Genomic DNA, 24,944 nt, shown 5'->3' with positions numbered 1-24,944 from the left:
AGATTTACAAAATGGATTATCATCCAAACGTTATTGAAGACTCCTGTGACCAGTAAGTAGATACTACGTACATAAAAATTGTACTAACCAATGTGACCGCAGCAATAATAATGCGCAAAATGTTCTATGTTATATGCGTAAATGTGCCTAAATTCAAGACTCAACAGTGCAAGCGTTTCACTCGCATTTGCGACAAAAATAGCTAACCGGAAAAATTATTTAGGAGCACATGTGACAGTTCGATGACCTAAACTAACGTTAGCTGCTAATGTCAACCAAGCAGGTCCTGAAGAGGTTTCTTTCTCCTACAGTGAGGGAGGGGGCATGTGAGAGTCTCTCTCCCTCTCCTTTATTTTTTTAACACATCAACGTTAGTAGGCTATAATAATAGATTATGTTCTGTCACTGCATCGATGCAGAATCGTCCACGTCCGCATCGTGAAATCTTAGAATCAAGAAATGTCCACACCCCTAACGAGAATGGACCTCATTCACCAACATTGTCTTAAGATTTCTCTTACGACAACCTCCTTGGAAGGTCGTAGAAGAAAGGCGACTACAATTACCCCCGGATTCAACAACGCGTGGAGAGGTTGTCTTAACTTGATGATGATGATCACAGCTGCGAACCCCGAGTGCCCGTTCCCATTTACTTAATTTGCATACAGACACGCCCCTCCAGCTCATTATAATGCGAGGGCCGTGTGCAAAACAATGGTCTGCATTGCATCAGCTGATCCCCGTATTCAACAGGTAGCGCTGAAGGCAGCGCTTTGTGATGGATCAAAATGAAATCAGATTAAAATGTATTGTCATCATACAGCACAGTAGCACACTATAGCAGCACGTGCGCACACACACACACACATGTGCACGTGCACGCGTACTGTACTGTATAGTATACGTGCGTAATGAATGAACAGTAGGCTTATATTATTCTAATTACTTGTTTCATTAGGAGATAGTAGATACTGTATGCGCTGCCCTATAGTACGTACAGTACGTACAGTACACATCTTAGCGTGACATCTTAAAGGAAAACTCCAACATTTTGGGAAATTAGCTTATTTAACATCTTCCCTGGAGTTAGACAAGAAGATACATACCTTTTTTGTCTCTGTGCGTGCATTTTAGCTTTGGGAATAGACGCTCCGTTAGCATAGCTTAGCTTCATCACTGGAAGTGAGGCAGGGCTGTAGCCTTACAGTGCCTTACAGTGTATTGCAAGGTCTGACATTGACCACACTTGATATGCATGACCTTGGTGGGCTCTAGGTCAACTCCTGAAAAGGGGGTCAATGTCAGACTTTGCAATCAAAAGTTAGGGGGCTAATAACCCTTGCCATAATTTCAGTGTGCCCCCTAACTTTTGATTGCAAGGTCTGACATTGACCCCCTTTTCAGGAGTTGACCTAGAGCCCACCAAGGTCATGCATATCAAGTTTGGTCAATGTCAGACCTTGCAATACACTGTAAGGCACTGTAAGGCTACAGCCCTGCCTCACTTCCAGTGATGAAGCTAAGCTATGCTAACGGAGCGTCTATTCCCAAAGCTAAAATGCACGCACAGAGACAAAAAAGGTATGTATCTTCTTGTCTAACTCCAGGGAAGATGTTAAATAAGCTAATTTCCCAAAATGTTGGAGTTCCCCTTTAAGGCCGCCACAGAGTCGGGTGTGAGTGGACCAGACTCCACAGAGCCGTCGCGCACCGGTGTCACACAAAAGGCTGCTTGGCGTGTTGGTTGACATCGATCTGCATTAAATGTCGTAAACAGGCGTGAGAAATGTCGGAAATTGGTATGGAATTGGTGACGATTGTGGACATGCCGCGCAGAGTCCGGTCCGCTCACTGTACGCCAGACTCTGTATCTACTATCTCCTAATGAAACAAGTAATTAGAATAATATAAGCCTACTGTTCATTTATTACACATGTAGGCTATACAGTGTGAGTGTGTGTGTGTGTGCGCGCGCTGAACAGGTGGCCAGGAGCATGCAACAAGACGGTATAAATATGGAATATTAATACAGTCTATATCCACACGATTAGCTTTAGTTCTTATTTATTTGTGTTGGTGTAGTGTTTTTATTTATTTCCGGACATCACGATGCCTCTTGAGGCATGACTGTAAATGTAAAACATTATGTTCTCATACAAATATTGTCATATTTATTATTATTATGATGATTTAATTCCAAGGATGTCTGTAGAGTTGACATGAACGCAATCACCATGATTCCTCCCAAATAAAGCCCTTAAGAACACGGTGCACAGTGCACACCATACGACTGCTCTTCAGCGCTCCTAAATCATGCTCTTAGTTAAGGCCGAATCCAGGAGAAAGAATCGTTGGTGAATCCCAAAATCCCGGAAATGTCTTAAGTGGAGCTAGGACAACATTTTGTCTGATCTTTTGTCTTAAGTCCGTTGGTGAATGAGACCCAATGCGCTTCCAGTTTAAGAATGAGTGACGTTTTTCATTCATGGGAACCCAGCTGCGTTGATTTTGGCCACCTACGAAGACCGTTTCACACGTTCAGGAATCCGGAGGGAACTTTTTACCAAGATAGTTACAAAGGTACTTACGAACATGTTCGAGAATGAGGACCATCATTTGTCATCATATACAGAATATTTCAGTGCATTGGGCCTGTTGATTGGAACCACCATAATAGTAGGGGTAGGAATCACCAGAGGCCTCACGATACGATACTATCACGATACTTGAGTCACGATACGATAGTATTGCGATACTAAATATATTGCGATATGCTGAGTATTGCGATATTAATATTGCGATATATTGTGATTTATTACCTTTTTTCAACTGCAAGTAAAACTTTGTCAACATGTTTTATCTAATAAAATAAAGTTCAGTCTGTTCATCTTACTTCAATCATTTTTATTGCATAACATAGTATTTTCTCAAGCAGACAGATGTAAACACTGTAATCTGTGTTGCATGTACCTGACAAACTGAACTGTTTGTATTACAGTCATATTCCAACTGAACTGAATGCACACGTGTGCGTGTGTGTGGACTACTGTACTATTACATGTATTGAAATGAACAATGCAACTTCCTTATAAAAAAGAAATATATATATATATAAATATTATTTTTTTAAATAAATAAATAATTAAATATCGATACTGTATCGATACAGTATCGCCACACAAAGTATCGCGATACTACTACGTATCAATATTTTTACCCACCACTACATAATAGCCTACCCAAGCTGTTGATTATTATCAAAGCCTTAACAATAGGCCTTGAGTCATCAAATCCATTTGAAAAAGCCTTCCGGTTGTGATGACAACCCATTTCATTCTCCTCAGGTCTCTGTGACTCATATCTTATGGGTGTTATTGTTCTACAGCAGGAAACAAAAGTATGTATGTGAGACATTATTGGATGGTTTCAGGTGTGTGAGGAAAATATATTTTAGTTATTATTCAGTTAATATTTTAGATATTCAATTTACAGTCTGAAATTGTGTATTGTGATATTAAAGGTATCCAAAGTTTTCTCACTTTTGTTTATATTCACATTTCCACCCATTTTCTATTGTTGTTCTATAGTTTACAAGCTGAATACATTTCCCACCTCATGTAATTCACTTTCGGCTTTGGTGAAGTTGTAATGAGTCCGACCTCCATTGATTGACAGGCAGTTCGCTTATTAGATTTCAAGGAAGATTGTATATATAGACCAATCAATTTGAAGCACAAGGGTGTATTTACACGCCTCCAGTGCACTCTGTTTGTGTTCTACATCATCCCCATGCTTGTGTGTCCTCCTGCACAACCTGGAAGAAGATGTAATACACAGTTTCATGGACCCCTTTTCATGTACTATGCAGTTGCACTATACTTTGTGTGTACTATTCAGAAGATTGCTAATCCCTGCATGTAATGTCAAGGTTGGAATTGGCTGAGCGGGTTGCATGTCTGAAAGTGGCAATGTGCAGGTCTGACTCAGCCCCATGGTGTATACACTAGGCAGTCAGCCAGCCAGTCATTAATCGGTCAGGGAGTCAATCGATCAATCGATCAATCGATCAATCAATCAATCAATCAATCAATCAATCAATCAATCAATCAATCAATCAATCAATCAATCAATCAATCAATCAGTCAGTCAGTCAGTCAGTCAGTCAGTCAGTCAGTCAGTCAGTCAGTCAGTCAGTCAGCCAGTCAGTCAGTCAGTCAGTCAGCAGTCAGTCAGTCAGTCAGTCAGTCCATGTGTCAGTGGACAAAAATAGCCCCCCGCCACCCCCCCCCCCCCTCCCCCTCTTCTCATGGGACATCGGTGCTGGACAGCTCCAACCCTCAAGGACCACATCTAATGTCATACACTGTTGACACTTCCTCTACGCTCGGCACTCACTCACTCACTCACTCACTCCTCTAGCTCGCCTTTTACAGTAACACACTCCCTCCTTTTCTTCCAGGAAAATATCTTTATATAAGACGAGGCTCTATGTGCAAAAGTGTGTGCATGCATGTGCGCTGCTTCCTCTTGGGATCTGCTGCTAGTACTTGTATGTGTCTTTGAGGGCATGTCACAATACGGACATGTCATGTGGCTACGCACAGATATGGTAGTTGTATTGTAGCAGGTGAAGGCTGCGGTATGTGGTTATAGCTTCAGTTAAAACAACATATTATCCTTGACACGCACGCACGCACGCACGCACACATACACACACACACACACACACACACACACACACACACACACACACACACACACACACACACACACTTCTTCCCCTAACACACACACACACACACACACACACACACACACACACACACACACACACACACACACACACACACACACACACACACACACACACACACACACACACACACACACACACACACACACACACACACACACACACACACACACACACACACACACACACACACACACACACACACACACACACACACACACACACACACACACACACACACACACACTTCTTCCCCTAATGCATGTACCCTCATATGCACATGACAATGGTCTTTAAATAACAGGGAGAGAGAGAGAGAGAGAGTCAGACTGTTAGAGAGAGAGAGAGTCAGACAGAAGCAGTTAGCGAGAGAGAGAGAGAGAGAAGAGAGAGAGAGAGAGAGAGAGAGAGAGAGAGAGAGAGAGAGAGAGAGAGAGAGAGAGAGAGAGAGAGAGAGAGAGAGAGAGAGAGAGACAGACAGAGTAGTCAGAGAGAGAGAGAGAGAGAGAGAGATTAAACGGGACAAAACAGAGGGACACAGAGGAGAGAGAGTCACACAGAGGCATAGATAGAGCGATGAGAAAAAGAGAGCGGGAAGGAAGGAGGAGAGGAGATGCCTCCCCAGAGCGTCACTTAAGGAAGGAATCAGTAGAATTACCCATGAGGCCTATAGGCTCTTCATCACACATGGTGCAGAAGTATTAAGCATGCCTAGTTAGCAGTTTAGCGCCAGCGGATAGCGTGCACCTTCCCGATGCACTACTCCGAACACCTGAACACATGTCACACCACCACACGCACTGCATCTTCTTGGGGTTCTCAATTAGTAAGGAAGCTGGTGGTTGACTTGGCCACTAAAAGCTTTGTTCGGTTTCTCGTGACTTCGAGGCTGAAAACTCAACACTCAACGTTTACTCTCTAGTTGAATGCCTCCAGAGAGTAGAGACTATAAGTGATGAGACCCACAGTGTTGGGGAGTAGTTTCACTTTGCAACTCTGTGCTGTCAGAGTAGCTTCCCCGTGTAATTTTTTCCGTAGCCGCATTTCTCGGAGACGCTCTCTGATTGGCCGACGCCTGTTTCTACACTGGTTAAGCTTAGGCACTCTTTTGAAGTTGGTTAAGGTTTAGTTTGTCTTAGAGCGTGACGGCAAGTTCTTTCGACGGTTAAGCTTAGGCACTCTTCGAAGTTGGTTAAGGTTAGAGTTTGTCTTAGAGCATGGCGATAGAACGCCAGGTAGTTTGCAGGCTATTCGACGCGGAAATGGGCAAAGACACAGCTCATCACGCGATTGGGCAAACATGTCAGTGGCCAATCAGAGAGCGTCAGTCAGTGGCCAATCAGAGAGCGTCTCCGAGAAATGCGGCTACGGAACAAAAACGCAGCTTCCCGACACTGTGCACCCATACCACTTTTGCCATTGCGGCATCGCCGATACTGATTGAGAGTACTAAGTGTTCAGTATTGGCCCGATACCGAGTACCGATCCGATCCGTCACAGTATAGACTTTAGACAGTTTGGATCATTGAACAATATGACGGATAATATGATATACGAGATGTGTATATAAAAAGCGTGTTGGATAAAAGTGTCAGCTAAATGACTATCATCATCAAACCTTTATTTGAATAGGCAGGTTAGTTAAGAACAAGTTCTTATTTTCAATAACGGCCTATTTGGGGGTAAAAAGCCCCCTAGGGGAAAGGGGATGGGGGATAAAATAAAATAACTAAAAATAAAACACAAAGGAACATTATTAAAAAGGCAGGACATACATACAGAGCAACAACTAAACTGAACAACAACAACTGACGGACAACAGAACAATAGTGGCAGCATGGTGTTAGCTCACGGAGAAGCAGCTACATGAGTGCTCTAGGGAGTTTGTTAAAGTTTCCTTAAACAATCAAATTGAAATAAACGTTTCCATATGTACGTTTTTTTGTAGTGTGTTCCAGCTATCAGCTGCCGCGTACTGAAAGGAGGAACGGCCTTGTGAGGAGTTGGCATGGGGGGCGTTTACCACGATATGTGTGGCTGACCGGGTGTGGTAATTCGGGAGTGGACGAGGGTGGACTAGGCGAGTAAGGTACCGACGCGCTCGCCATCCCCCTCAATGCCAACGGCCTGAATGGGAGACTGCTCGTGCATGTAACTTGTCACACCCAGCTGCTCCGTTACTTTCAGGTAGGGATGTTCGATATTGGCTTTTTTACCGATACCGATATACCGATATTGTCCAACTCTAATTTCCGATACCGATATATGCAGGGTTCCCCCCCCCCCCCCCCCCCCCCAAAATGGAATAATTTCAGGTAATTAACATTACATATCTCTTGTCGTGGAATTAACACAACATTATGCATACTTTTGACAATAAATAAAATCTGAATTTGTTCTTACTTGCTTGCCTGGGTAAATAAAGGTTAAATAAATGTAAAAAAAATTAAATAATAAATAAATAAATAAAATGATACAGATCATTTCCGATATCACATTTTAATGCCAATATCAGCCGATAATATCGGTAGGCCGATAATATCGGACATCCCTACTTTAAGGTAATCACGACGAGGTTATCCAATTCCACGTAATTCGTTCCCCCCATGCACCTATAGTGCTCGGCCAGCCCTGGTTAAAACTACACAACCCTGTCACTGGGTCAGTCACTGGTTGGAGCACCCACTGTCACGCCACCTGCCTGCAGTCTGCTCGTTCTCCAGTAGTGGTCGCCGATTACGTTGGGAATGAACCCATTGACCTCTCCGCTATTCCACCTGTTTATCATGACCTGGAGGCTGTTTTTAGTAAACAGCATGCCCTCTCCCTGCCCCATCGTCTGTACGACTGTGCCATTGACCTGCTCCCTGGGCCTCCGCTCATCTGTTCAATCTCTCGCGCCCGGAGAGGGAGTCCATGGAGAAGTATGTCCACGAGTCCCTGGCCACAGGCATTATCACCCCGTCCTCCTCTCCTGTCGGCGCTGGTTTATTTTTTGTTTCTAAAAAAGATGGTTCGCTTCGCCCCTGTATTGACTACCGTGGTCTCAACAACATCACGGTCAAGAACAAATACCCCCTGCCATTGATAAACTCTACTTTTGAGCCCCTGCAAGGTGCCACCATTTTTACGAAGCTGGACCTCAGGACTGCCTATCACCTGGTCCGTATCCGGCAGGGAGACGAATGGAAGACTTCGAATACAAGGTAATGCCCTTCGGGTTGACCAACGCCCCTGCTGTCTTCCAGCCTCTTGTCAAAGACATACTCTGTGATGTCCTGAACCGCTCTGTTTTTGTTTATCTGGATGACATCCTTATTTTTTCCTGCTCTGTCGACGAGCACGTCCAGTATGTCCGCCGGGTCCTCCAACGCCTGCTGGAGAACAAATTGTTTGTCAAGACTGAGAAGTGCGAGTTCCACGTTCCCTCCATCGGTTTCCTCGGCTACATAATCGAGAGCGGCCAGATCCGGGTGGATCCTGAGAAGATCAATAATAATAATAATAATAGATTTCATTTGTAATGCGCTTTACAGTTGCGGGGCAACTCTCAGAGCGCTACAGTTAAAGGGACTTAAAAGCTAGCGAGAATAAAGGAAAGAAAGAATATAAAAATAGGCAAGACTAAAACATAAAATAGCAGAGAAACATAGAATAATAAAACTGATAAAATAAATTGGTAAAAGAACATAAAATGTGTGGAGCAAAAAATTTGATAAAAGGTCAACAGAAGGCTCTACTAAAAAGGTGGGTTTTGAGGCCTTTCTTAAAAACATCCACAGTCTGTGGTGCTCTCAGGTAGTCAGGGAGAGCATTCCACAGACTGGGAGCGGAGGAGCAAAAAGCCCGATCTCCCATAGTGCATAGATTTGTCCTTGGGCGCTGGAGGAGGTTTGCCTGGCCAGAGCGGAGATGTCGAGAGGAGGAGTGAGGGGTGATGAGTTCTTTGAGGTATAGGGGGGCGTTTCCGTAGAGGCATTTGTGGGTGAGCAGGGAGACTTTGAACTCAATCCTGAGTGAGACAGGGAGCCAGTGAAGGGACTTGAGGATGGAGGTGATGTGGTGGTATTTCTGCACTCTCATCAGGATCCTAGCAGCGCTGTTTTGGATACATTGTAGCCTTTGGATGTTCTTGCTAGGAATCCCGATGAGGAGTGCGTTGCAGTAATCCAGCCTGGAGGAAACAAAGGCGTGGATGAGCTTTTCGGCATCTGACAAGGCAGTGGTGGACTGGCCCAGGCCCGCCAATGTCAAGCAGCTCCAGCGCTTCCTGGGATTTGTGAACTTCTACCTACAGCCGGGTCGCCTCACCCCTCACCCAACTCACTTCGCCCTCCATGCCCTTCGTCTGGTCCGCTAGAGTGGACTCCGCCTTCTCGGAGCTGCGTAGGCGCTTCACCTCCGCACCCATCCTCGTCCAGCCAGACATGTCCCGCCAGTTTGTGGTGGGGGTGGACGCCTCCAATACCGGTGTGGGAGCGGTCCTCTCCCAGCGCTCCGCCCTCGACCAGAAGCTACACCCCTGCGCCTTCCTCTCTTGCCGCCTGTCCCCCGGCGGAGGTCAACTATGACATCGGGAACCGGGAGCTCCTGGAGTTCAAGCTCGCCTTGGAGGAGTGGAGGCACTGGCTGGAGGGTTCCGAGATCCCCTTCCTCATGTGGACGGACGACAAGAACCTCGCCTACATCCAGACGGCCAAGCGCCTGAACTCCCGCCAGGCCCGTTGGGCACTGTTCTTCGGTCGGTTCAACTTCACCTTGACCTACAGGCCCGGCTCCAAGAACGTCAAGCCAGATGCCCTTTCCCGTCAGTTTGTCCCCGAAGGAGGGCCTCTTTGCCCCGACAACATCCTTACCCCAACCTGCTTGGTGGCTTCTGCCACCTGGAGATCCAGTCCGTCGTCAGGGAGGCCCAACGCACCCAGCCTGATCCAGGTAACGGCCCACCTAACCGGCTTTTTGTCCCCGACCTTGTCTGCTCCCAGGTGCTCCAGTGGATCCATACCTGTCATCCTGGAATCGAACAAACCCTGTCCCTGCTGAAGCAGCATTTCTGGTGGCCCTCCATGAGGAATACACCCGCGCCTTCGTCACTGCCTGCACTGTCTGTGCTCGTGGGAAGTCCTCCCACCGACCACTTGCCGGGCTACTCCGCCCACTACCTGTTCTGGTCGGCCTTGGTCACACATCGCCCTGGACTTCGTCACCGCCCTGCCTCCCTCACATGGTAACACTGTCATTCTAACCATTGTCGATCGGTTCTCAAAGGTTGTTCACTTTGTCACTCTCCCAAACATTCCTCTGCTTCAGAGACTGCGGACCTAATCGTGCTCCACGTTTCCGCCTTCACGGGATCCCGGTGGACATCATCTTCGACAGAGGTCGTCAGTTTATCTCCAGGTCTGGAAGGCCTTCTGCCTAACCCTGGGGGCCACAGTCAGCCTCTCCTCCGGGTACCACCCGCAGACCAATGGCCAGTCTGGGCCAACCAGGACCTGGGAGCCGCCCTCCGCTGTGTCACGGCCCAGAACCCCTCCACCTGGAGTGACCACCTGCCATGGATCGAGTACGCAGACAACTCCCTGTCCTCCGCTGCCACAGGTCAGTCCCTTTTCGAGTCTTCTCTGGGCTACCAGCCTCCACTGTTCCCAACTCAGGAAGAGGAGATTTCCGTCCCCTCGGTTCAGGCCCACCTTCGCAACTGCAGGAGGATATGAGAGGACACCAAGGCCGCGCTGCTCCGCCTCCACTGACCGGAATCGCCGCTTTGCTGACCACCACAGGACCCCAGCCCCCGACTACCAACCAGGTCAGATGGTTTGGCTCTCGTCTCGAGACCTTCCACTAAAGTCCGTTTCCTGGAAACTCTCACCCCGTTTTGTTGGTCCCTATGAATTCTGTCAGTCATAAACCCCTCAGTCGTCAGACTCAAGCTTCCGTCCCATATGCGTATTCACCCCTCGTTTCATGTGTCGCAGTTGAAACTGGTGGTCTCCAGTCCTCTGTCCCCTCCAGCTCCGGAACCTCCTCCTCCTCTGATCATTGACGACCATCCTGCCTACACCATCCGGCGGTTGCTGGATGTGCGTCGTCATGGCTGCAGGTTCCAGTACCTGGTGGACTGGGAGGGCTACGGTCCGGAGGAGCGCAGCTGGGTCTCCCGTGAGTTGATCCTGGATCCTACCCTCATCCGGGTCTTCCACCGAGCCAACCCTGGCAGGCCTGGAGGCGCCCGTAGAGGGGGGGTCCTGTTACAATCACGGCCAGGGCCTCTCTCTCTCCTGCTACTTCCACACCCTTATACGGGCAGCTTCCTACCCCAGCTTCCACACGCTGTCACCTGGGATCAATCAATGCACCTGAGACTCGTCAGGTCATCACCAGCCCCGACAAGAGACCTGGGTTTCCTGCCACTCCCTGTCCGAGTGTTGCTACACCTACCTAGGTACGAGGATGTAACCTACCTGCTGCTCTGTCTGTTTCTCTGCCTTGTCCTCACCCTGTCTTCCTGTGATAAGGATCGCCTGCCACTAGGTCCACGCTGTCTCCCAAGACACCACCCGCCTGGACGTTCCTTTAATCACAAGGTGTGCTCCTGCTCGCATCTGTCGCACATTCCTGTACATTCATAACCCTGTCTGCATGGTAGCTTTTTAGATTAAACAACCTAAACCGCTCCATTCTCCTCTCCCTGTGTTGCTCTTGGCTCAAGTTAAACGCTACCCTAACAATATCTGGATGTTGACTGTACTGTACCCATTCTGCAATCTGTTCATTAAATCAATTCAATCAATCAATCAATCAATCAATCAATCAATCAATATTGGCATTTATCTTCTTGTTTGACTTGAAGATGGTAAGTGCATTTCCCATAACGTTGGCATATTCCTGACAGGGGCTGCACATATATACACCAACGATACATTGTCCGGAGGTTTATAATCTATTTTTACTTGTACTTATACTTGATTGAATAATTTTCCATCATGAAGATTTATATCAGTAAGGTGTGTTTTTTCGATTTCACAAATAAAAAGGGTGGTTTTACCCTCCCTACATATGCACACGTTAACTATTCTATATCTCACACAGCTAATCCAGTTATACACTTGAGAGTAGTTGATGTTGTATATTGAGTATGTATACTGATTGATATTATACTGTACATCCCACACTGTATTCATTATACTGACACACAACTCGGTTAATTTGCCGTACTCAATATCCGCCATTCGGTAATGCGTCGGTTGAATTAACTCAGGTTTTTATATTTACGTTACACTGTATATTTAGTATGATGCATATTGACACATACTGCAGTCCATTCATCATACAGTAATATAACTGAACGATGTTCCCTTCAGTCTGTTTTATAATGTCAAGTATGAATAATCCCATTATGGATGGATGGCGATGAGAGATGAGAGATGAGGGGATGCTCAGGGACTAATCCTGCTCTGTAATCATCCAGGCAATACATTAACTGGTCACGATTATCCCCCCGCGCCGTAAATCAACAGTTAAAACACTAATGCATCACATGATTTACATAACTGACAAGGACATAAATCAAACTTTAAAGAGTGCAACCATAATTTGGGGTGATGCGCACACACATCAACACTAGACAAACAGATAGAATGTATACACACGCATGTGCACGCACCCACACAGAGCAACAACCATGGCACACACACACACACACACACACACACACACACACACACACACACACACACACACACACCACACACACAGGGGCCGCCTGGGAGAAATGCGAGGCCTGTGTGAGATTTAAACGCGAGCCCCCCCCCCCCCCCCCCTAAAAGGTAAAAAAAATAAAAATACAAATAAATCATACAGTCAACATATAGCAAGAGAGAGGAGCAGAGAGAGCTCCCGTTCTACAGTCAATATACAGTGTATTTATCGCTGCACAGACCCGGCAATGCCCCTGACCCTCCACCAGAGCAAGGCCAGAGAGAGAGAGAGAGAGAGAGAGAGAGAGAGAGAGAGAGGAGAGAGAGAGAGAGAGAGAGAGAGAGAGAGAGAGAGAGAGAGAGAGAGAGAGAGAGAGACACATTGGAAAGAAACAACCCAAAACCAGAGCAAATTGAAATGCTATTGGCCCTAAACAGAGAGTACACAGTGGCAGAATACCTGAGCACTGTGACTGAACCAATACTAAGAAGATCCTTGACTAGGTACAGACTCAGCGAGCACAGCCTAGCCATCGAGAAAGGCCGCCATAGGCAGACCTGCTCCCAAGCGAAGACAGACCCACTGCACACAAGATGAGGTGGAAACCGAGCTCCACTTCTTAACAACCTGCCCACTATACCAAGACATATATACTTCCCACAATTGCAAACACCCAAAGAGACTTTGAAAACATGGACAATAACTCAAAACTCCCATACCTACTGGGAGAAATACAAGAATGTGAAATAAAGCCCATTTGAATTGAAGAGAGAGAGATAGATAGAGCATGTCTGTGTGTTAGAAAGAGAGAGATAGAGAGAGAGCATGTCTGTTTGTGTGTGTGTGTTAGAGAGAGAGCATATATATATATGTGTGTTAGAAAGAGAGAGAAATATATAGAGAGAGCATGTCATTTGTGTGTTAGAGAGAGATATAGAGCATGTCTGTGTGTGTTAGAAAGAGAGAGAGAGAGCATGTGTGTTTGTGTGTTAGAGAGAGAGAGCATGTCTGTGTGTGTGTGTGTGTGTTGTGTTAGAGAGAGAGCATGTATGAGATAGATAAGCAAGACAGCTAAGATGAGCCCCTAAAGGATATTCAACTTTTAATGGAAGAACAAAACAGAAGGAAAAGATAACTTCACAAAGGCAACATGAATATACATAGATCCAAAAGGACAAAGATCAACACTTAAATCCAAAGAGAAGAGGGTCTATACCAGAGAAAACAAAGTAGCAAGGAGCCAACGGCCGACATCAGCTAAATAGGCTAACTGCAAATAGAGTAGCCAGGTACTGACACCAGGTACACACCGTTAGCTACAACAGCTAGCCGGCCCGTTGGCTCAATATAACGTTAGCTACGTTAGCTAGCCGGCCCGCTTTGGCTCAATATAACATTAGCTACAACAGCTAGCCGACCCGTTTGGCTCAATATAACGTTAGCTATGTTAGCTAGCCGGCCCGCTTGGCTCAATATAACATTAGCTACAACAGCTAGCCGGCCCGTTTGGCTCAATATAACGTCAGCTATGTTAGCTAGCCGGCCCGCTTTGGCTCAATATAACATTAGCTACAACAGTTAGCCGGCCCGTTTGGCTCAATATAACGTTAGCTACGTTAGCTAGCCGGCTCGCTTGGCTCAACATAGCGTTAGCCAACATAACGTTAGCCTTAGCCACGATAGCTAGCCGGCCCGAGAGAGAGAGAGATATATCCACGGCGGGAATAGAATAGAGTGCATTAAAAACTCACCAAACGTCCAAGAGGATGGAGACAACCGCGTGGAGTTGACGAAGTTCATCTGCCGAACGACCGTCCTCTTCATCTTGGCATAACAATGCTGCACGCGCTCTCTCTAGGTTAGCTAACGCTAGTTAGCCTTTAGCTAAGCTAGCTACTAGCCGACATGGCTATCCCGACTGAACCACACGTTAGCACTCGATATTATAACGTAGCTAAAGCTAACTAGCTGTCCCTGCCTTTAGCTAAGCCACATGGCTAGCCTGACTGAACTGTCTAACATGCAACAACTTTCATCTTCAGTCCATCTGCCGAACGACCGTCCTCTTCATCTTGGCTGGCATAAGCATAACCTCCAATGCTGCACCGCGCGAAATAGTCAAACGCAGCTGACGCACACTGGCCGACTGTACACATGTAACCCCTCCCTTCGTTGAAACCAATAGTATGTCTGCTGCAGAGCCCCAGAGCTCCAATAGTGAGTATGTCTGCTGCAGAGCCGCAGAGCCAGGAACAAGTCAGACACATTCTACAACGTGTCTAATGTGAAATATATAAGCATATAAGCAAAACTAGATTTTAGTCTGTGATGAAAAAGGGCCTCGCGGGAAGGGGGGCCTCGCAAAAAAAAATTAAAAAATTAAAAGAAATATAAAAAGAATAATAAATAAAAAATATATATATATTTTTTTTTGTGCGAGGCCCCCCTTCCCGCGAGGCCCTGTGCGACCGCACTGCTCGCACACCCCCTGAGGGGCCCTGCACACACACACACACACACACACACACACACACACACACACACACAATAATAATAAATAATACACATATATATATATATATATATATATATATATATATATATATATATAAAATAAATGTAAAAAAAAAACAATAAAAAAAAAAGACCAGGCAGGCGTGTGCACACACGCACACGCATAGGCAACAACAAACTCATTTGATTTCACACACCAGTTCCTTTGACGTACAAATTAGCGTAAAAACCATTGACACGTTTCACAGACGAATACATGCGCACAGATGTAACTTGCACAGGCACACACACACACACACACACACACACACACACACACACACACACACACACACACACACACACACACACACAGACACACACACACACACACACACACACACACACACACACACACACACACACACACACACACACACACACACACACACACACACACACACACACACACACACACACACACACACACACACACACACACACACACACACACTTCTAACTCGCAGTAAGAGTAAATCACCCGTGGCTGCCAATAGGAGATGGTAGGTAGAATGTGAGTTACGGTGTGGGAACCACAGGACCGCCTCTCGGTTCCACCTGGCAACTGTTTCCCAGAAATATCTCAGGACAGGCAGTCTAATATCTCCCTGCTGCCGTAAATCAACAAGCCAAACACTGACGACATGATCAGATTTATACATCTGGTATAAATCGACTTCTACCTGCTCTCTCTGGTTTATATTCTCTCAACACAGTGGACTAAGAAGTTCCATTAGAAACAGACCGGCGTCGCCCACGTCACCCGTGGTGAGTCGTTCGATTCCCACTGGGAACTGGCCTTTCTAAAAATGTCTGCACCCAATAAACAACGAGTCCCTCTGGATGGTCGACAGGCTGCGTGGGTGAAGAGGAGTGACTGATGCAAACCCCATCTTCACCCTGTCACTTGAGGTTCAGATCTGACCCCCTGGATGATGTTACGAGGACATCGCCTCTGTTTTTTTTTACTTCAGCGTCCTCTGACTCTTCAATATCCACTGGCCAGTGATGATATTGTGTGATTTAAAATGCAAGGAGGATAAAAGGTGGGTTTACACTCCACTACTGTATATTCCTACTGCCCCACAGAGTCATGATACTAGACAGTATGAATGTACGTATCAAAATAGTATAAAAAAACATGCTTGACACAACAGCATTTGGAATGAATGAGTTATGAGTTACAAAAAAAAATTATTCGGATTCATCTCTCAATACAAAAAAAATACAGGTGATAGCATCCTCAAATAATTTTGTAACCACCCCTTAACAGGCGCCCCCAAAATTTGCCATTTTAATTTTCGTTTTTGAGGACTGCATACTTTTTTTGCAAACCAAAACACTATACTTTATACTTATAAAATTCACTTTTAGTGCTAATGAAATAGAGTAACATAGGTCTGCACTTGAGTTGTAGAAAAACTTGTTACTCAAAATTTTCTGTAGTAGTTAGTAGTCCAGAAGTAGTATTTCCCCAGAAATTGGTATGGCTTAAATGACACCCTGGGTCCATAGCCTGAAGTCTTGTGTAGTACATGACCAAATTTCATAAAGAACCGTTCAGAAATATTGTGGAATATTATTGTATGTATTTTTTTGTTTTTATACCACACATCCTGACATACAGACACTACAAACACCCACATCCACACACCAGTACATAAATCCACTGACACCAATGATGAAGGACCACAATGGAAACAAGCCTATGGCTTTATTGTGTTTTATGAAATCCTATTGGTAAATGGAGAAAATGTATACCTGTTTTCATATTGTGATCCAATGTATATGTGTGATTTTCCATTCTAAACCAATAAACTATTCAATCAATTCAATCAATCAAAATGAGTGATTAGTAGGGATTTTGGTAAACTGTGTAGCGTTCCTGGTTTCTTTTTCCTCATAGACTTCAATTCATTCTGCGGTTTTTCTCTTCCTGTTTTCACTCTTTTCACCTATAAGCCACACTCATTGGCTACAACCCTGTCCAATAATTTTCGAGATCGCCAAATGATTGACGGAGCTAGAGCCCCGGGAGTCGGTGTTGTATTTGTACAACACTGTGTACTTCGGCGCACGCCTCACATATGGGCATGTAACTCGAGAACCGCTGAACAGATTTTATCACCTGAAATGGCTCCCGACAGGCAACAAATAGGGCTTTACTTCGATATATATATATTGTATTAAAAAATATGCACACCGAGCCACTAGAGATCGCCAAAGTGCCAGTGGGAAAATCGTCCTCAAGACATGTGGGCCGTTGCATGTTAAGAGGGCCAAACATATTCCATAATGGGTCAATCTTCATTGTACTCATTGTATCTAATGAAGCTAAAATATATAAAAAAATATGTAAATTCTCAAAAAGTACATAATTCGTATTCCCTACCTGTGGGGAACTCTGCAGGCACCACCTCAGCGTCCCCTGCCACCAGAGATGGTGCGATCCAGGTGTAACCGTAGCCGGTGATGCCGACAGAGTGGGCCACCTGGAAGATGGTGTTGGCTTCCTCTTTGGTGCAGTAGAGCAGGATGACAGGGCTCTGAAGTTTCTTCAGCTGGTTCTGGATCTTAGTGTCTCCGTCATCCATCGACATGTCCAGCAATAACACCTCCTCCAGCTCCCAGCCCACGAAGCTGTTCTCTGTGGTGCTACGGATCTGGACAGGAGAGAGAGAGGAGGGTGGAAATATAGGAATATAGAAACGTATAGATGGTTTCAAATTGACAACATAAACATTCTAAATGCACCCACGTTTATTTCCTGTTGCGGTGTTCGCGGATATCAATAGCTGATTGATTGATTGATTGAAAACTATTAACAGATTGCAGAATGGGTACAATACAGTAAGCCTACGGCTCAAGCTGACGTGAAATAAACTTGGGTTTGGAAATGTTCAGAAATTTAACAGCTGCGACAGGACTAGGGGTGACACATGTCTGATCGTAACTGATCGTAACTGATCGTCCTCGCTATTTCTTTATCTGTAATTTCTCAGCCTCCCCAGTTAGTAGCTAGATTAATACACTTAGTGGAAGTGGCAATTAGAGCTTTGAATCTTCACTGGCCTCACGATTTGATTAGATTACGATTCAGCTGTCCACGATTCGATTTGATTAGATTCTATTCGATTCTACGATGCATCTCGATGCAGCTTAATAATATACTCAATAATATATCATATCCTAATTTTTTTTTTATCTATATTACTGCACATGGCTACTTTTTCATCAATTAATACAAGCAGTCAGATAAATTAACTTTTATTTAGAACGTTTTTAAATCAGAATGTCAAAATAAATGTCTTTACTAGTGTTGCATGATATCAAAATACATGATACTACATTTACATTTACATTTAGTCATTTAGCTGACGCTTTTATCCAAAGCGACTTACAAGTTCTGTACGACAAGCCATCAGGAAGAGCACAACTCTATCAGCTGAGTAACAATGTTCATCAAAGTGTTGAGTGCTACAGTGTAGGTTAGTTTATTAGGACAAGTGCATGACAGTATGGTTAGTTAGGGTTAGATTTTTTTTTTTTTTTTTTTTACTAGAAAGGTATCTCGATACCCAGCTGTTAAAAAAGGTTCAATACTCCATTTTATTAGTGTCAATACTTTTTGAATAGCCTGATACTCTATTTTCTATGAGTTGAGTGGATGCATGACCAGAGCACTAGCTTTAATAATATAATAATAATAATAATAATAATAATAATAATAATAATAATAATAATAATAATAATAATAATAATAATAATAATAATAATAATAATAATAATAATAATAATAATAATAATAATAATAATAATAATAATAATAATAATAATAATAATAATAATAATAATAATAATAATAATAATAATAATAATAATAATAATAATAATAAATAATATATTTGATTTGTGGGGCACTTTATAGTTGTGGAGCAAATCCCAAAGCGCTGCATTGTAAAAAAAAACGTTTATTTAAATTTCTTTATTTTAATAATCGATTATGTTCTGTCACTGCATCGATGCAGCATCGTCCACGTCCGCATCGCATCTTAGAATCGAGAAATGTCCACACCCCTAGTGGCAATAATCAAATAATCTGGATGTGTGCCTTGATGCAACCGAGCTCTCGAGACACAGAACAATTTGGTAACTTTCATGTCAGATTCTCACAAGTCCTCCTCACAGAATTCAGGTTGAAAATTGGCAAAGTGGCCCTTTAATTACGGTTCTGTTCAATTTACGGGTGTGTGCCAGAGCCATTCCAGTGAGCCAACATGCACAATACCAGGGCCCTGGCACTGGCACACCTAAAATGGAACAGAAAATTGTCATGATGTCATGTATGTTGTGTATGTCATAAATGTCATTATGAATTGAAAATGGGGGACCCTGATGTAAACAAGACAAACGTCTTTCTCTGGTCTGCATCCCCTTAACAATTGTGTGTATTGAGCCATACTGTATTATACCCATTCTGCAATCTGTTAAATAAAGTGTTCATTCATTCATTCATTCAACCACAATGCATGCTATTGATTACACCCGTGTACCCCGCTATGACACCTCAAAAGGGCCCTATTGGTTTCTCATTGGAGTTTTAGCATGTCATGCCTCTCCATCCCACTAGGAATAATATATTCCGTACTAGCAAGTGCGCTTCTATAATTCTACTCTATCATTTACAGTCACATTTGCATAGGATAGTATGTGCAGGATGGAGCGAGCTGCTATTTTAGAATTAGACTTTTAGAGTTCCATAGTAATGGTAAATGGTAAATGGACTGTATTTATACGGTGATTTGATCCAAAACGCTTTACAACTTATGCCTCACATTCACCCACTCACTCACACATTCACGGCAGAGGAAACCATGTAACACTCCAACCTGCTCATCGGGAGCAGTTAGGGGTTAAGTGTCTTGTTCCACCCCCCAGGGTCGGTACCGACCCTTAAATGACATTATGATCATAGATCCATATTTTTCAGAGTGATGCAAAACATTTGCGATTTTAAAATCAAACGTTTTCAAGTATTAACATCACTAACATGTCACAAAAGTATGTAGAATGTATATTATCATCAATACGTTAGTTTAGCAATAGGTTAAATGTGTTAAAAGATAGTTTTAAGTTTTCGTTTTTCGATCGCCATTTCCAAGCTTGAAAAAAATAAAAGATTATGAACCATGGGAATTGTAGTCTTTTTGCAGCCATTTCGTAGAGGACATGCACGGCTGTCGACCAGCGTTGGAATTTTTCCGAACTACATTTCCTGGCAAGTTCTATGGGGGTTCAAAGTTCAGAGTTGAATTATGAATATGTCAATAACTGTTATTATTCGCGATAATAAGCCACAAAAGGTAACGTTTTTGACAAATATTGAAATGCAGTTAGTTTCTCCTCCCTATTGTTAACATGTAGGAACAAATAGATCTGAAATTAGTTTCAAAACGGTTGCACTGTGGGGAAAATAAAAAAGTACACTAGATTACAGTAGATATCATTACCGAAAGGTTATGACTATAACCTAGTTATATGAGTACTGGCTGAGCATCTCGCTCTTCGCCATACTGAGATATACCTCATCTCCAGTACCTACTGTACTTCCTTAACGAAAACAATGCACCCATGCACTTGACCAGGCCCCGCCCCGGCGCCCCAGTGTCCCCTATAAGACACCGGACATGGTCATACTCGCCCTTCCTCTGGAAAAAGTTTTCCATCATAGAAAAACCCAACCAAGGGACCTCAGGGCGCGCTAAGAGCGAGACGCTCAGCCAGTACTCATATAACTACGTTATAGTCATAACCTTTCGTTATATAAGCGTACTGGCCAATCGCGTCTCGCTCTTCGCCATACTGAGATATGGGGCAGAGCAGACGTGTGGCCCGACAAATGTACCCCCTGAGGACCCGCAAGCCCTACCACCAGGGGGGAGGGGAGTCCCGTCCACCCGCCCTTCCTAGTGAAGAGGGGGCGGCAATCAACTCCACCAATGTGCGAAAAAGAGGGAACTAGAGACCCCTAAAAACACACAGCACAGGCGGGACCACATGTGACACATCACCCCGTGGCACACACCCCTGCTAACCCACCAAAAGGTGGGACACAGGGGAGGTCCCAGACCTCAGAACCGCCTGGGAGACAGAACCCCCAGTCATGTCCATGAGGTAAAACCTAACGAAGGGACCCGGGGAGGACCAGGAGGCCGCAGCACAGATGTCCTCTACCGAGGCCCCCCCTAACAAGGTGGCAGAGGCCGCCACCCCACGAGTGGAGTGCGCCCTGACACCCCCAGGGGGGGCCAGCCAAGCCAACGTGTAGCAAAGGGCAATGCCCTCGCACAACCAATGTGACAGGCGCTGTTTGGACAGTGCCTTACCAGCGCGAGAGCCACCGTAACAAACAAAGAGCTGATCGGTAGCCCTGAGGTCCTGAGTCCGGCTGAGGTAAACCCCCAAAGCCCGGACTGGACACGACAGGTGAAGGCTCGCCTCTAACTCACCAGCGTGAGGAGGCGGATGAAACGCCTGAACCACAATATCCCTGGAGCGAAAAGAGCTCCGGATATTCTTTGGCACGAAGACTGGATTAGGCCTCAGAGTCGCACCGCTATTGACACGAATAGACAAGCACTCAGGCCGCACCGAGAGAGCACAAAGCTCACCCACGCGCTTAGCGGAGGTGATGGCCAGCAGGAATGCAGTCTTGAAAGACAGCTGTTCCAAAGACGCCTGCTCAAGAAGCTCAAACGGGGCCTCAGACAACCGGCCGAGGACCAGTTGGAGGTCCCAACTCGGAGACAGAGAACGTTCCACCGGCTTAAGGCGCCGAGCGCCAAGCAGGAAACGCTTCACAAGAGGGTGGCTGAACAACGTAACGCCCTCAAACCCCACATAACAAGAGGATATAGCCGCGGCATATACCCTCACCGTCAAAGCCGACAGTTTATCCAAAATAGACTGAAGGAAGGAAAGGACAGCGGGGCAGGACACAGGGTCCAAGCCCCCCACTCTACACCACTCTTGAAAAATACGCCACCTACCCGCGTAAACCGCGATAGTGGAGGGAGCATGCGCGTTCTGGATGGTGTCGACCACAGAAGGGTCCATCCCCTCCAGACTCACCCTCTCAACAGCCAAACCATCAGCAGCTGGCCCAGCACAGGGAACTGCCACAGAGCCCTGTGCGCCTGAGAGAGGGCCCGCGACGACCAAGGAACAGGCCACGGCGGGGCTATCAAGAGCTGGATCAGGACCGGGAACCACACAACTGTGCCCCGGTCCGGCGTGATCAGGATCAAGGTCCTGTGCTCCCGACGTATCCGCTCCAACAACTGACCTATCAGATGTATGGGGGGGGAAACGTACTGAATCCCGGGCGGCCACGGAATCGGTCCCAGACCTGCCCGACTATGTCCGGACGTAATCCCCACTCGTCAGGGTGAGGACCGCCCCGCGACATCACACCTGCACCCACATTCACCCTGTCGGGGATGTGGAGAGCCCTCAGGCTGCGCAGATGGAGAACGCCCATAGCCAGCCGACCGCCGGCCGGTGCAGACGGGGGGAGCGTACTCCTCCCTGTCTGTCGATATACGACGCTGACGTCGTGTTGTCCGTCCTGATCAAAACACGTTTGAGGACCAGAAGGACTGCCTTCAATTCCAATACATTGGTCTTGCCAGCTGCCCCCTACTGCGTTGACCCGACGTGCCCCCCCCCCAGTGAGGGAGGCGTCGGTGAAGACCGTGACGTGTGACAGCCTGCTGCCTATGGGGACCCACCTGGTGAGGGCCCCAGGCCCTCCCCAGAGGGTGAGGTCCCCCAGTACTGACATGGGAACCTTAGCCGCTTCCACTTGCCTCTCACCGGGTCTATTTCCATACTGGAAAACCACCTCTGTATCCTCCTCATGAGGTGAAGAGGAGGCCAAGAGGGACCACGGAAATAGCAGATGCCATCATACCGAGCAGGCGCATCACGGACAGCGCCGTAACCGTCCTAGGACAGAACCTCCCGAGCGTGTCGATAACATATTGCCCATATTGTTGTTGTTTACACTGCTTGTGTTGTTTTTACTACCTGTACCCCCCCCCCCTTCCCCCATGCTGCTATGATGCCTGAATTTCCCCAAGGGGATCAATAAAAGAATATCTTATCTTATCTTATCTTATATAGACCTTGAGCTTAGAATAAGCCCAAGTACTCCACCCGTTGACTGGGAAGAGGAGTACTCTACTTCCAGTCTACAGCAAACCCCAGGCTGGTTGTTGTGAAGGGCCAGATTAAACCGAATATATATATTTATTTATATATATATATTTAATTGTATTTGTATATTCTCTAATATTCCTTGATATCCCTTGTATATTCCTTGTACAATATGCATTGAATATCCATTCTAGCCTACTGAACATCCCATAATAGTCTCCATTCTACTATTGGTCGAGACCTTGGTGCCAGGCTGCCATACCCCTCAGACCCAGTTCAAACGTACCGCTCCACATGTACGAACAAGTCCTAGTTCCGCGTAGGAATCTGACTACCGCACCACTAATGGGACTATTTGTTCATAGTGCGTATATATACTGCGCTACTAAAGTAGGACTTTCTTTTCAGTCCAGTTTCTTACCCTCCAATAGAGTCACAGACGTAAAGCCTCCCCGCGACGCCACGTGTGGGAGTAAGGCCAAGTTCGCCTACCATCGGTATTGAGACATCGTGTATATTAATATTTGAATAGTCATATTTGGCACTATATCGTCGAGTTGGACGTAGTCTATTAAGCTAATAATAGTCTGTTAATATATAGTGCTTCGTGCGGTGAGAATACTACCGTGGTCAGTACCCCATCGTTTCGGGCAGAGAACTGGCTGCTTATCCAGGGTGGTTGACCCCACGTGAAGCTGCACCCGAGGAGCGCCAGAGCCGACGAGCGAGTGGACCTGTATACCGGATTATTCTACCGACGACAGCCCGCCTTCCCAGGCACGGATTATGCTTTGTATACTTTGATTATTCCATGGATAAAGACCCCCGACACTGCCGTGTGTTGGAACCCCCCCCCCCTGGAGAGGACGCAAGGTGAGGAGACGCTCTGCAAGACGAGGTCGCTTCACGTCTCTCCCCCGTGGACCGGAGAGAGCCGGCCCACAAAGAGTCCATCTGCTTTCATCTGTGGTCCAAGGATCGCCGGCGCATTGAACGGCACTACAGTGGGTTCACCTGGGATACCCTTGGCCGGATGAGGCAGCCGGATTCTACCCCCCCCCCCTTCCTACTCCTGTCGGCTTACAAGCGACCGGATTAACCCCCCCTAGTGTATCCAGTATATAATCATTAAAGTATCATTGCTGTTATTCCTTAAACTATTCCAGGTCGTATATGTACCACCTGCGCCTTCAGAGATTGGACATTCTCTATTGATATACCGACGAGTACTCTTGCCATAAAAGTGCATACTAATTTCCATTCATAAATGTGATTGATTTGATTAAGTGCTTGCTCTACACACCATCGCTGTGTAGAAATAAAGACCTATTTCTAATTCGTACATTTGTGTTGGATCCGTTTCATCTACGTGACAGTGTTCATCATAATATATTTATGCCGTGTACTGGGTGGCCGAATATTAAGTACAAAGGTAGTGGTAGTAAGTATCATATCTAGTAATACAGTCAGGGAATTGTACCCCTCAGTTACAATTGGTCCTTCGAGCCGGAGGGTAATCAGTGTAATATTAATATAGTGTTATTAATATTGAAATGGCCTATGATGAACACTCCACGAAACGATCCTCCTAACCAACACCCGCAGCGCGAACGACGGCTCCCTCAGTACTTAGAGGCTTACGCTGTCAGTCAACAACCTAGTCTTCTACTAACAGTAAACGCGGTAAAACTAGAAAGTAAAAGTATGTCTAACCCCAACG

At 45.7% G+C, this 24,944-nt stretch overlaps 1 protein-coding gene across 1 annotated transcript in view; it reads right to left on the bottom strand.

The window, feature by feature from the left end:
- Nucleotides 1-24,944, bottom strand: part of grin2ba (glutamate receptor, ionotropic, N-methyl D-aspartate 2B-a) — a gene marked incomplete at its 3' end in the record, with an annotated part of 407,464 nt that overhangs the window by 183,831 nt on the left and 198,689 nt on the right. The window contains exon 3 of the mRNA XM_084329754.1: nt 17,400-17,670. Within this exon, the coding sequence (XP_084185880.1) occupies nt 17,400-17,670 (271 nt within the window). The remainder of the gene's footprint in view (nt 1-17,399; nt 17,671-24,944) is intronic.

Source organism: Notolepis coatsorum (genome assembly GCF_963971535.1).
Source record: "Notolepis coatsorum genome assembly, chromosome: 14".
Classification (NCBI taxonomy): domain Eukaryota; kingdom Metazoa; phylum Chordata; class Actinopteri; order Aulopiformes; family Paralepididae; genus Notolepis; species Notolepis coatsorum.
Note: the sequence above shows the minus strand (reverse complement) of the source record. Positions and strands in the feature narration are given on the sequence as shown.